Below are 14,853 nucleotides of genomic sequence, written 5' to 3'. Positions count from 1 at the left end.
CCAAGGTGGCAAATGTCAATGGGAAATGGGATGTGACCGAGTATAGGTAGAGCATAATTGTCCCTGAGACTGAAATGCCATCTTGAAGCATGGAAAGAAGTCCTAACAAGCATCAAAAAGATCCTGAGAAGTCAAAAGGCCATATCAAACTCCAGTCTGAGAATATATTAATATAGGTTTCATCCATCCTTTATTCGCCAATCTGGAAAAATGAACTGTATTTCTTATTTCTCTGGTGCTGCATCTTGTCAGAGCAAGGTGACCAGGCCAGGTGCCCTCTCGTCAGCTTTTCTTGCACCAGAATACTGCTACTCAACAGATACTCAACTTCCATCAACCTACATCTCAGCTGGAACTCCTGGAGACATACCAGCAGGGCCTAGAGCGACGTAAGCTGTCGCTAGAATGATATTGAAGTCACATAAATTTGCATTCCCTCTAGGCTTACTGGAACTCAGCAACGAATTTGACCCACTCTACCTCTTTATCAGCAGCTTTCCAGGATGCCAGGGGAGATGTTTTTAGTCCCGGTGCATAGTCTGTTCGTTTAGCTACATGGCCATGATGAGAAGTTTAATCATCTTTAATATGCTCACAAGGAAATTATTCTGAGCAAGCACAATGCTGGAGGGATTTTTGAATCCCACAACTCTTTTTCTTCAGCCCCAGAAATGTGGAATTGGTCTGGTTGAACACGTACCAAAGCTGGACATTGAGTCACTGTGCCGTGTGTATGCACTGCTGGTGGTGGCAGTAGGCGGACAACCGTGGGCCAGGAGGGCAGAAGATGCCCTGTGGAGGTTCCCAGCCAACCTACCACTGCAGGAAGAGCAGCAGCACTTTCTCCAGCTGCAATCCCCTTCTCCAACTGCAGTCCCCTTCTCCAGCTGCAATCCCCTCCGCTCTGTAGCTCGCTACGCAAGAAACTCAGCTTTGCCCACACTCCCACCTCCAAAAAAATAACATTTCTAACTGTGTTTCTGGCTTTCCTTTTAGGTATGTCTCCATCCACTCTCTGTAGTTTTGTTTCATCTGCTTCTTCAGGCGTTTCTGCGGTCGGAGGGGACCGGAGACCCAGACCCACCACAGTGACCACAGTGCACACAGGGAGCAAGTGAGAGCGGGGCCGGCGAGGAGCGGGCAGGAGGCCGGGCTGGCAGGTGGCCCTGGTGCTGTTCCACCCCGAGGCACACGCTCAGCGAAGGACTAGAAGAAAGAAGATTTTTTTATGGCCATATTTTATACTGCAATTCTGAAATGTTTCATTTATCACAAACTGCAAATGACTCCAGGGGGAACGGATCTAACAGTCTCTGGTGCTGTACATATATACATATATATATATAAGTATATATATGTATGTGAGTCTAGCAATGTTCTAACTAATGAACACTCATTCTTTTCCCCAGTGATTTACTCTTTTCTCAGTGTAGGTAACAGTATATGTTGTATTTTTTTCCATTAACTACGAACATCTCAACTGGATTATTTAAATAGAGATACTTTTCTGAGCATTATTTTTTTTTCTTTTAAAAATTACTTCCAGTAATGTCCCTCCTTCCAGTTTGCTGGGGGATAGGCTATTTCTATAGGTAGTAATCAATGTTAACTTTGCAACATGGGAGGATTTCAATGGCATGCCATTTCTTACTCCTCAAATTGGACTGCAAGTCTGTCTGGCTTTAGCAGAGCTGTTACTGCTCAGATTAAGAAACTGCTGCTTTCCCTCCTGCTCAGATTAAGAAACTGCTGCTTTCCCTCCCATCCTTCTCTTTCAAAGCCACGGTGAGAGTTACGTTGACATCAGATGGGAGCCAACTCATGCTTGGCCTCATTCTTTTAGTGCTTGGGATCAGCACCCTTGTTTCAGAAGAGAGGCAGGTACATGGTGTCAGGCCAGAGCTGGGCAGAGCTGAGCAAAGGACATGGCAGAGCATGGTCTCATCCTGCAGCTCCTCTCCTTCGAGTCACTGTGTATTACAAGCAGAGTGGAAGTAAAGGAAGATGTGTGGCAGGGAGTCATCATCCTCTGTCACTGACTTACTGTGCTGCCCTCAAGCATGACATTTAATTCATCAGTCTGGCCTCTGGCATGGGGTGCATCTAGTCCAAGGGTTCCATGACAGAGGTGCTGAGCACCCACAGTTCCTCGGGGCTTTGCATGGCATTGCTGATGCTCAGCACCTCCCAGAGTGGCCAAAGTTGTGTATCGGAAACCAAATAGAAAAGTGCAGACTTTAATCTCTGTGTGCCAGGTTTTCACCCTGGGCAGAGAGAGGGCTGATGCTTGAACCCCTCTGTGAAGCACTGGCAGGTTCTTGGGTGCAAAGTGCAGGATCTGATGTGTGGCTCCATCATGCTTATCTCTGGCCCAGGCTTGACAGGGAGTGCTGAGCTGGGAAAGTAGGATCTCGCTGAAAGACACAGGCACAGGTGGGCTGACTCTGGCTTCCCCTCCTCCTCAGAAGCTCATACACCAAAGCAAGCTCAGTTTACCCATTTTTTAATTACTGAATGCATGCACTTCCCAGGCTTTTTGTTGTGGTGCATCATTTAGGAACGGCAACCAGGACTGTTGTGTCACTGTCCATTAAAGCAGTTTGAAACAGAGAGGAGAGCAAATCTGCCCAGATGTGCTGAAGGGTTCCAGGTTACTTTGAGGAGGTGAGAAGGGAGGCAGGTGACAGAGGCAGGCACCATTCACTGAGCACTGTGAACATCTTGCACCCCAGACAGGTCCATGCCCCTAGAGACACAACCCATTCCCCACATCATGCTCTATTGCCATACTTTGCCTCATATATCCTCCACAGAAATTGTGAAAGCCAGTCACAGTCAGAGCTGAACGTATCAGGCAATAGTGGCTGTGCTGGGAAAAGGCATAAGATATGTTATTTTTCATTGAGACTTCAAAATCCTGCTTCATCTTCAGTCAGTTGGCTTCAGGTGGCAGAGCCAGGATTTCATCCATCGTACTTTGAGTGCTAAAAGCTGGAAAACCATGTGTCAGTGAGTGCTGACTTTGTTTAAAATAGCCATTCCTTTGGTGGCACTTAGAGCTGTTGCACCAGGTAGATCTCTAGCTTCCTCAGTATTCCCATTTTCATAGCACTGTGGCACATCCGAGTGAACCTCTGGGACCACCAGTGCACCCCACCACGTTGCAGCTGGCATGGATGCTCACACAGAAAGGCTTCAACTTCAGTTTCTCATTTCAGGAAAGATATCAGGTACTGAACTCTTGGGGTTTCATAGCAAAACTCCACATAATTTACTACTGTCCCCATCCCCTGGCCATTGCCACCATATGCTTTTATCAGCATGTACATCGGAGCTCTTTTTGTCTCATTCTAAGGCTACTTTATTTTGCCAGCCTGGTTAAGAAAGTTTTAGTTTTGAGAGACTCCAAGAAGTTCAAGGTATTTTGAACCCCCGTGATTTCACAAGCCCAGCATTTTATTCTGCTCCAGCTTCAGGGACATAAATAGACAGTCTCCCAGTTTGGCATCAGTGGAGTTCCCCATGTTTAACCAAAAGCAGGATTTGGCTAGAATCATAGAATCATAGGATCAACCGGGTTGGAAAAGACCTCTGAGATCATCAAGTCCAACCCTTGATCCAACAGCACCGTGGTTCCCAGACCATGGCACTAAGTGCCACATCCAGTCTCATCTTAAAAACCTCCTGGGACAGTGAATCCACCACCTCCCTGGGCAGCCCATTCTAATGTCTGATTACTCTCTCTGCAAAAAATTTCTTCCTAATATCCAACCTCCTAGGGAATAATTTTATGTTTGTATAGCAGTTTTAAAGGTTAGGGCTCAAGTATTCCCTCAGCACCTTCTCTTCTGAAACCTGAGGTCTGGTTTGAACTTGACCTCAGCAGTTGCTGTGGCCACTGATCAAAATACAGTGTCTAAATGTATCTTGAAGGAAAAAAAGAAAAGCAAATGGATTTTCATCTCCAAAGAGCAGTGACAGGAGCAAACACAGACATGCTGTCCTGCAGATGGGGGGTCCCTATACACTGGCTGCCCCTCCTTGCTAGATGTTTTGTGTGGTTTTTTGTTGGGAAGGTTATTCTTTCCTTCCACATTTGGAATTAGAGTAATTTGATTTTGTTTCTGCAAGTAATATTCTGCCTTAGTTGTGTAATTTATCATCATTCTCTCTGGCTTGCTATCAACTGCTGGGATCTTAAGACAAGAAACAGAAGCCCTTAAAAGCAAAATTGTTTCTATCTGCTACAGTTTTGGTGGTGGGAAGCTCTTCTTTTGTATCAGTGATATACAGCTGGAGATCTGACTGGGGTTCACCGAAAGCTTAGAGATTTCCCTTTAAGTATCAGTTGGTTAAAACTTCTCTGTTTATTTCTGGGTAAATCTGTTAACTGAGATGACTTGGCAGCACCCAGGCCAGATTTTTGGAGGGGGCTGGAGATATTTGCCCCTTGGCAAGCACATCCTGGTAGGGCAAACACTCCAGCATTGCTTTCCAGCAATGCTCCAGTGCCATTGCATGTCCTTCCCCTGGCCCAGTCCACCTCTGCTCAGCCACTCTCACAGGGGAATCCAAAGGTGGAGTAAATAATGTGTTCATGGAGGGAAAGGGCTGATAGCCCTAAAGTAGAAGATTCAAAACAAATCCCCAGCTGGCCTTGCCATGAAGGAGTAGGTAGAAAAATCACTCTGGGCTCTTTTCCAATGAACTGTCCTACTAAACAATCTGTGGTTTGCTGCTTGCATGAGGACTTCAGCCTGGACTCTCTCTGTTACCCTTTTCTGCTTTACTTTACTGGTACCTATGTGTTTTTCCTTTGTAACTTGTTCTCCTCAGCTCCTTCCCCTTCTTTTTCTTTGCTTGCAGCTTTGATTGTTGATTTTTACCTCCAGAGTCACAGAGGCCATCTCTGATGCCAACAGCAGTGCTCTTGCTGGGAAAACAAAACAAAACAAAAAAATCCAGAAAAGCTCCAGCTGGCCCCTTAGCCTGCAGAAGACATTGTGAGGACAGGCTGCCCGTGAACTCTGCGAGCTGAAAGTCAGTATTGCAGTGGCAGGGGCTTCTGCTGATGATTTTGCATGTGACTTCATTCCCAGTGCATCCTAACTCTCTGCTGGATCACCCCTTCTGCAGCACGAAATGGATTTTGGCCCTGCAGCACGGCTAACGGGGAAGTAAAAGTATGGGGAAAACCTGGCAGGGTTGCTTTCTTGAGACTGTGTTACTATGCTGCTGATGTCTCTTCTGTCCTGGTTGCTGTTGTACAGGTGCCATTAGAGTAGTGGGTACAGAAAAAAAAAAAAAAAGTAGGATTTTACCTATGCCTTGTGTGTGTCTGTTATGGTTGTGGTGCCGAAATAAAACCAAGCAATGGTACAGGTTCGTTCCTGATGTGAATCAAACCATAAAAAGAGGTGTCAGCCCACTGGTAGACATCTCCATGTAGTTCTGCAGTAGGTATTGGATAGGGGGTTCCACTGTGCATGTGTCCTGTGTACCTCCATGGCTATTGGCAGTATTTCTTGGCCCCTGCCTGGCCCTGAGGGAGTTTGGGTCTCGTCCAAAGGTTTTTTCCTGCCCCAGGAACCAACGCAACCCCTGATTTTAGCCTTTTCTCCCCAAACCCTCTGCCAATCAGAACATGGGCCTCCAGGATGCCCACGAAACGCAGTGGCAGCCGGCCCTGAGACTGTCCCCTTTCTATTTTTAGGGAAACAAACCCCCAGGGAAAGCCAGATACCTTTCAGCCATTGGCAAGCAGAGAGAATATTGTTCTTTGATGTGAACTTGGCACTAACTAGTTCTGCTCTAGGGAAACCTGTGCTATTACTTCATCCTGTGATAACAGCTCCAACCCTGAGCAGCACTGGATGAGCACAACATAAAAACACCAGACTGACTTTGCCAATAAGATCATGCAGGCTGTAGCCTGTTCCTTTTGCTCTTTCCAAAGAATTAGGAGATTCATCTACTGGCAAAATAAGAGTTTCTAGGCTGAGCCCCAAGGTATGGAAGCAGCTTCCATTCATCATATGGAAATTCTCATTTGATGCAATTACTTGCATTCTTGATCCCATGCGTATTTACCCATTTGAACTGGGGCCTGAATGCATCCCAGAAACTAGGGACTATTCATGGGAAGGGAGTTTTGCCTTTGTTGTCATGCTTATTTACACCAGAAACTTGATGCTGAGTTACACTCATCCAAGCAAAAAGCAGAAGCACACATGGAGACTACGGTGTCCAAGGAAAACAGCATCAAGACCGAGAGCGGAGGATTAGTTGGCAAATCACTGTCAGCAAAGGCTGAGTGAGGAAACAGCAACCTGCTCACAAATGCTGCACAAACAGAGTTTCCCCTGGTAAATCAGTCATCCCATATTTCGTGCCCAGCAACAAGGTTTGCACAATCCCTTTTGTTTTCCCTCAGATCCCTGCAGCTGGGTCCTGCCTTTCCATCCTGTCTGCCGGGGTGGTCTGGTCTCTGTGACACACGTGTGTGCACGTGTATGTGTGTGTGTGTATGTACATTGTGGCCCCGGGAGTCACAGGTCCCAGCAGTGGGAGATCACAAGCTGGTTCAGGTCTTTTGGTCTGACTTTGCACAGTTGGGTCAAAGCTGTGTAAATAGTGCTCGTAATAGAGGACAGAGGCTCTTTAGCCCAGACTCTGGTTTTCAAGACCCCCTTCCCGGCCATGAACCATGCCACTTACCTGTCCAGGTAGCTTTTTTTTCCTCCTCTTCATAAATGCTAAGGTCAGAAGAACAGCTCTTACAGTTTTTCCATACTCCAGAGTGGCATCAGGGCATGTACGCTCACAAGTGTTGTGAAAAAACACTGCTGAAATAATGATGACATCAACTGTCCAATAAATGCATGATACTGCACTGCATGTATTAAACTGCTGTTCACTGTTTCTGTATTTCCCAAGCCTTTTCTTCATGCCCATTCAACCCAACCTTTTCTCTGAGGGGATTACTTCTATGTTTTGCTTTTAAATTACTCAATGTATCTGTAACTCGAAATCCATCATTAAGTTTGAGTAAATGCAAAAGCTGATGTTTTGTAAACAAGATACTGCAAAGCCTGGTAATGTGTTTTGTCTTTCTGTTGAATGCTCTGCAGCATGTACAGGAAGAGTCACCATCCAGATCAGCTTAAAGATCAGCTTAAAATTATGCAGCAGTCACATACACATGTCTAGAAACAGGGAGCTGAGGAGGTGAGAACCCCATTTTTAACACAACACTTAAAAATTTGATCTGCATCAGAAATTCTTTCCCTGGGTCACCAACACCCAGGGCTACCAAGAAACATGTTGGTGTGTCTCTTTGTTTTTTCTTTTTTTCTTTTGGATTGTTTTTCCTAATGAAAATTTAGACTGGTTCACTTAATTCTTAGTACTTTTCTCTTCCTACAAGATATTGCTTTCTCACCTCTTGCAGAATGAACTGCATTTTGGGGACCAAGATGCTGTGATTCTTTGCCTGCACAAAATAGGACAGAGAGCTGAGCTAAACTATCCCATCCTTTCCAGAGCATCACCACCTTAATCCTTGAACATCCAAATAGTACCACCATTTATCCATGGAAGAGTTTGGCATGGTACTTTGCCTTCTTCCACATGCAAACTATGCCCTTGCCTTCTCTTCCCTTAATCATTAACCTATTTTCATTTGTGCTAGTCTTTCCAAGGCAGGGTACAGGATGGATCCATGGTGCTTGTATTAGCTCCAGCCCAACCCTCCTGTGGGCATCAGCAGGGCATTGGTCCCAGGTCCTGAGTGGTTGCTGTGTCGAAGATACTCAAGTTCTCAACACTCAAAGATGAACCATCTGAAAGGACTGGGAAGTTGCTCTGGGTTCCTGGCAAGGGCGTGCCAAGGGGCAGGGCTGGAGAGCAGGCACCATGGGGGTGGCACCGTCCTTGGAAATTATGCAAGGGACTGCTCCATGGTGGCCAAAAGCACAAAGAAGTCTTGAGCCCACCTTAAGGCTGGTGCTTAGCTAGGATGCTGTGCCATCGCTGAAGCACTATATGGCAGCACAAAAAAATCATCGCTAATAATGTTTGTAAATTAGCGTGAATTCAGATTGCTGAGGCAGCACCTGGTGCAAGGCTCCGTGAGGAGGTGGGCTGTGTGCTGTGGTGAGTGGGAGCTCCTAGGGGGTTGCTCAGAGCAGCTCTGAGCTTTTCCATCTCTTATCTTGCATCCCCTGAGCCCAGTGTGGCATCACACATGCTATATCTTACTAGATCGAGCTGTAGCATGATCCCCAAAGTGAAGAGTGTGGAAGGGTTGCAGCTCAGTCAGAGATAACGGTGTGACTCATGTTTCTGGTCACCCCAACATCAGTGACCTGCTGTACATTGGCCTCTAGTTGAGAAACAACATTTTGTTCCGTTTGGGCCTTTTTTTAAGATAGGTCTTTTATTTGAGTCAGCAAACAATAAAAAAAAGCCTAGTCTGCCAAGAATAGTGACTCCCCAAATACACCCAACTGCAAAATATTCCTCAGTTGACTTCCAATGAAAATGCAAGCATGTTTTCTACAAAGGCTTAAATCTTAATCAAGGAATGTCAGTGTGCCTAATATTGCAGGTCTTGTGATTGATACAAGTTCATAACAGCATCTATGTCCAAAAAGAAGGGAGAATGTGTATTTACTCCATGCATGTATTAAGGCATCGCAAAAGTTTTATCTGCATAATGAGTTTGCAGTACTGCAAATTGTTAATGGGGCTACATCGCAAGTGGTTCTCTGCCTTGACAATCATGTATACATATCGAGATTTCTATCATAATGACAATTTAAAGGGATGACTAATTGTTTTCCTCCAATAAACCCAATTAAATCACCCTGATGTGAAGTCTGATGTTTCTGAGTGCATGAGTCTCCACCCATATGCAAAGGGAGTGAATAATTTCTGTGGCTGCTTCACTGCTCCGTTGTGTTTTATGCAATAATGTTCCTTTACGACCCAAAGAGGGATAGTGAGATTTTCTTCCTACCCAATTTGCTCCATATGTACCTGGATAAAAAGGGTGATTTGTCCTTCAGATGTTTCCTAAAGCTGTCATTGGAAATTATGTTGAATGTCAACATATGAAGACATGGCTGTCTCCTGGGCGCTGGAAATATCTCTGCAGGGCTGGGGAGAGGGGATGTAGTTGTTGGAGATTGCTGTACTTTTGGTCTGGTCCTGGTGACTTACACACCCTGTGATGGGAATAATCAAAGGAGACAGGATTTTCTCTAATGTTTCTGACTACCTTTGCAGCCAGCGATGGTCTCTATAGGTTGTTGTATCTGCTCTGCCATTGGCTTAATTTTCTTCCAGATTGTGTTCCTGGGGTTTGTTATTACTTTCTTTTTATTCTTTATTTATTCTTAATTTTCTCCACTGTTATTTCTGCCAGTTTTTCACTCACTGGCACACAAGAATTCCTCCCCCCTTAAAATAGGTGGCAAAACCAACGTCCTAAGCAGGGAGGTGGGTCAGTGCTTGAGGTCAAAGTCAGGTGGTTTTAGACATCTGGTTCAGTAGCAGAGCTGAAACAAACAGCAATGACAATGGCCAACTCTTGGCAATGTGAAGAGAAAAGCAAACTAACTTATAAAGTTTTCATATTGTGAATGAAGAAACAACCCCCACAACCAACCTGATAACTCTCTGAAAACTGTGGTATGCAACTATGGCCACAGAATTAGGATTTGTAGTGGGCTGTACCAGGACGGATGAAATAGCCTCCAATTTGTGCTCTGGAAAAGCACATCCATGGCAAGGTACATCTTTGGAAAAGTACATCCATGTACAAAAATGCTGACTGGGAGGTGGTGTGTGATACTGAGGCACAGACACACGATTTGCAGTGTCAGGAGGAGCGGCAGATCCTCTAGGAAGACTGTACAGTCTTCCTACATGACACAAGCCTGAACTCTGATCGTCCCTTCGTACTAAGGACCACACTCACACCTGTGTGTAAGTTACTCTCTGGGTTTGGCTCAAATTCTGCAGACTTACAGTGGATAAAGGTCTCGCCCACATTTCACAATGAATTTAGAATCTCAGCCAGGAAAACCTTCCTCTCGTGTCTTGGTTTTAAAATCACGGATTCCTCTGTAGGCTCAGTGGTCACTCAGTGTGCACTGAGCTTTTCCCAACTCCCAGTGAGACAGAGTGGAAGATCATCTCAGGACCACTGAAATCCTGATGCAAGACATCCTGATGGTGTCATATCAGTATTTACTTGATCTTTGTACGTTTTCTTCACTGCTATGTGCTCAGCCACAAATTCTTGGCTGTTTGTAGCAAACGAGATAAAACATCAGTACAGAGAAGCCAGAGGGACAAGACCAAGATGCAGCTGCGGAAAATGTTTTGCTTGCAACCTTGCCAAAATCCACAGCCATGTTTGCACTGGAGGGAAGGGGACCATCCTTATTTTGAAGGCTTCCAGAGTGTTGGTATGCACTTACTCCATACATCAGCCTTTATTCATGCTATGCCAAGCCCATTTCTCAGTTCCTTTGCTCTCCAGCACTGTCCCTTGGCAGAACGAGGGCTCCAATGGGCTGTGGGCAGCTCCTTTTGCAGGCCAAGAGGAGTTTTGCGTAACAGTGACACCTGTTGAAGCAGAGGATGTGCAGGTGCCCAACTTGGAAGACCATCCAACCTGAGCAGGGATAGACCCGTGTGGTTCAGGGCCTCCACATTCAGGTGATGGTGAGGAGGAGATATTCTACACAGGGCTTTCAGCCACAGCTCTTGTGCAGTGTAGACAGTCCTACCCTCTCTGGTTATGCCTACACTGAATTTCTGCCTTCAGGCCAGGCCTACCTTCCAGTTTGACTGGGCATCCACAAAACGATATTGGTCTTGTGAGGATATTTTTGGGGATCTTTCCACGAGGAGACAACACAGGCCTGTGCTGCCCAAAAGCAATCCTAGGACACTAGGATTGCTATCAAGGGGACACACTGTTCCAACCATATTATGCTTCCTCCAAGCTCTGGACATCCCTGGCAGTCCACCTACATCCCTCTGGGTATGTGCCCTGCCCAACACATCTGAGTCCCTGTGTTGGTGTGACCTCTCAACCAGACTGAATTACTGTGATGATAACAATTTTTTATAGCTGTGGGGGTTGGGAAGAAGGACCATCTGGATCAGCATTGCAAGTATTCAATTGAGTATTTCCAGATTGTTTGGCGTTTGGGCTTTCTGGATTACATTGGGATAAATTCCCGTCTTTCAAACTTTGTTTGCTTATCCTAAATTCAAAGGTTTCTTTTCTTTTTTAATCTTTGGGATTTTTCTTTTTATAATTTCAATATTCTGATGAAGTTACGCTCAATTAATGATTCATTTACCATCTTCATAGAAGTGTTTTGTTTAGGGAAATTAATAATAATAGAGCTGAGAGGCAATTTGTTGTTCCCATCAAACTCATAAACTTTGTGCTTTCTTTGGCGCCATAGATACTCTTGTATGTTTTTCATTTTCTTTCTTTAGGGCAGAAGCAAGAGCTGCATTCACATCCGTGCCTCAGCTTGCAGTCTAACAGTGACCAGAAATGCATAGTAAGTCTCAAGCTAATATATCTTTTTGTTGGAGGCCAGCTGGGCAGGTAACCTCCATACTAAAGAATCGCATTTCACATCTTCAAGCTTGCGTTTGCTCAAAGTAGCATCTGAAATGTAACTTTTCCTCCCAGTCTCTGATCCACCACAGCTCAGTGTAGCACCAATGGTTCACGTTAAATTTATGGCCAGAACCAATTGTTCATCAATTCCTCTGGAAGGAAAACCTTCAGGAAAGAGCCAACAACTGTGGTCAAGAAGGGCTTGTTAGCAGGACACCTGGGGGCTTTAATTATCTGTGCAAAGAAGCTGGTGACAGACAGAGGAGATGACTTAGCTCCAAATGTGACTGGACAGATGGACGGGGTCTTGACATCTCTACCTGGAAATCACCATGCCCGGGGCTACCTAAATCTCCTTGGTGGCCTGAGAGGACTGTTTTGCTGTGCACCAAGGCAGTGGTCCCCAGCAGGGTGTGGCCTGGTTGTAGTAAGATGAGCTGGGCACCTCAACTGGAAAATATTTCATTCTTTAAATTCCCCTATGGCGGTGTAATACAGTAATTGTGTTTAGCTTCGACCTCATAACTTGTTTTGATTGTCTATGGCCTTATGGTGGTGATTTAAACCTACTGATTTATTGATTCAGTCTTAATTGGGTCCTGAACTGGGTCATTGCATCATTTTATCTTTAACTGTTCTAATGAAAGTCTAGCAAATTAGGACGGTAATATGATTGCTTAGAGGGATTCTTGCCTGTTCATACTTCTTAATGAAATCCATAAAAGTGAAAAAAGGAATGAGCTTATCCTACTGAATTGCAATTTGTATTATGCAGTCTGAGCAAAACTCAGAAAATCAATCTGCAGTGCCCTTGGCTCTTCCTCCAATTCATGTCCTCAGAAAGAGAAAGCTTAGCACCTCAGTAGACATCCCCGCAGAGAGGAATGAAAGGAAGAAAATAGTAAAATATAAAGCTAAAACTCAATTCCAGTTCCCACTTTTCAGGCTTCCTTTAACTTTGCATACAAGTGATTTAGGAGAAGGCCTAAAAACCTACTTATATCCCAAAACTGAACTTCAGCCCACAGATCAGAGTACACTCTGAGAATCCCTCCTGCTCTGGGAGCCCAAATCTCTGTGGGTTTTGAGGTCTTTCATCATGTCCCCAAAAGTTTGACTCATACCCCCTTCTCTTTGCTGTCAGTTTGGTGCCCAGACAAACATTTTAGGCAGAGGATTCAACAGTATCTGTGAGAAGCCCCTTTTTCTCCCTACTGCATGTTATGCATCCATGAGAAGCAGCCTTGGCCATCTTGGCTGTCCCCCATCACCACTGGGCACTGCTTGTTGCCTGGACAGTTCCTTACCATCTCTTCCCCATGGATTTCCAGCAAGGCTGTTGCATCTGCAGTGCATTTTCTATCCACTGGGCTAATGAGCTCTGTGTTGCCAAAGCTGTCTGTAACTTCTTTATGTCCCCCTGTTTTATGGCTGGAAATATGCTGCTTCCTCCCACTCCTTGCTCATCAGTGAAGACATTCACATCTCACTTGACCCTGATTCCTGCTGCAGAGAAAACATCATTACTTATCAGCAGTGAGAAGCCCCCCACCAGCCCTGCTCATATATCCCCAAGCCTATTCTATAAAGAATACAAAGAATCTGCTTCAAAGATGAAGTTGCGAAACCAAAGAAAATCTGCAGTCAATTAAAAGCAGTGAGAATTAAGAACACAGCAGATGAGGAATACGAAGTTCAGATCAGCTTGATCCCCAGCGTGACAATGCATTTTATTTTATCCCTTTAGCAGAACAGGGATTTTTGTCTCTGCATGGGCTGTAATGATGTGGCTGGAAAGCTTCCATTATCTTTTAATTAAACAGTGTGATTACATTTTCCTTTCTCCAGCCTGTTTAGCCCCTGAGTCAGTGCACAGAATGAAGTACCTGTCAAGGGTGCTCTGAGTGCAGCACTAACCACACTCCATTGGCCAGGGCTGGACCTGGAACCCCGATAGCCTGTCCCTGGGCTGGCCACAGCTCTGACTGCAGTGCCACATGGTCTCAGTCACCACAGTAGAAGTCAGATGTCCTAAGATGGCTATACCTTTTCCATGGGATTTGCAATCTGCTCCCATAACCAGCTCCTAGTATCCAATCGATGTGAAATCCTTCCTCATTTCTCATCTTAAATGACCCTGTTGATGCTGCTGTGGTTGTTATACAGCTCTACTGTTCCAGATGTGCCTTCATGGCAGGGCTTGGTAGTTATCAGATGTAATGGAGGACTGGAGGAACAATGGAAACAGATGATTATGTTATTATACCCCATACTATTCATCCCTTAGTGTGGTCAGCAACTCAGCCTGCACCCTTCTCAGTGATCAACATGGAAACTGCTATTACAACAGAGACCAGAGAGGTGATATCATTCTTTCCTTGTGGAGGTGAGATGCTGGAAGGGATGTATGTGATTCTGGGCCTTGGATGGATTTGGTATGCTCATGAGGTCTGACTGATGCTCAGGATGTTTGACCCTTTTTCAGGAGCTTGTCCTGACAAATCTGATCCAAGTGCTTTATTGGAGACATCTGTCATGGGGGATTCAAAGATAATTCTCCCAAACTGCTCTTACCAATCCGTCCACCTTGTTGACATCACCTTTAAGTGTCTTCCTGCCTCCCTGCCCAGCAGCTCTCTCCTTGATGGTGATGGATTGTCTCATTTCAGCTCAGCTACTCTCTGGCTCACAGCCCTGTTTTGTGACAGGCCACTGAAGTGCAGTGTGGCTACAGCACCGAGTGCCTGCTGGTCCATGTTTGGTGCAACCCTGTGCCTGCTTGTGGGAGCCACAAGGCATACCCAGAGACCACCTCAAACAAGGGGGCTGAGAGCAAGAGCAGCTGATACTGCCATGGCCTCTCATGCCAAAGGGACACAAGAGAATAGGAGGTGTTCTTCCGAGCTAGGTGAGGTTTCCTAGTCTTGCAGGTTCCCAGGCATGGAAAACAGCATTTCTTTCCTAGATGTCAGTGGAAACGAGGACAAGATCATTAATTTTTGACCATGCAGTCTGTCTTGGAGCAATTTCAGATTGACAATGCTTTTTCTCTCCATAGGGTGAGGTATCAAGTGTGTGGCTACAGGATGGGCTTTCCAGGTGACATCAGGATGCAACTACAGATGGTGCTTTCTGGCAGAGAATTTTAGCAAGTGGCACCACTTGGACCATCACATTACACTGTACTGCCCAGCTGTGGT

General features: G+C 45.4%; 1 protein-coding gene across 1 annotated transcript in view; it reads left to right on the top strand.

Annotated features, from left to right (window-relative positions):
• LOC108493833 (calcium/calmodulin-dependent protein kinase type 1D-like) overlaps nucleotides 1–8,870 on the top strand; it is a 44,511-nt gene extending 35,641 nt beyond the window's left edge. The window contains exon 8 of the mRNA XM_017807717.1: nucleotides 4,867–8,870. Coding sequence (XP_017663206.1) covers nucleotides 4,867–4,913 — 47 coding nt within the window. The 3' untranslated portion in view covers nucleotides 4,914–8,870. The remainder of the gene's footprint in view (nucleotides 1–4,866) is intronic.
• Nucleotides 8,871–14,853: the final 5,983 nt, after the last annotated feature.

The sequence above is a fragment of the Lepidothrix coronata genome, unplaced genomic scaffold (genome assembly GCF_001604755.1).
Source record: "Lepidothrix coronata isolate B3197 unplaced genomic scaffold, Lepidothrix_coronata-1.0 Scaffold20, whole genome shotgun sequence".
NCBI lineage: Eukaryota > Metazoa > Chordata > Aves > Passeriformes > Pipridae > Lepidothrix > Lepidothrix coronata.
The sequence above is the reverse complement of the archived record's forward strand: the minus strand, read 5'-3'. Positions and strand labels throughout refer to the sequence as shown.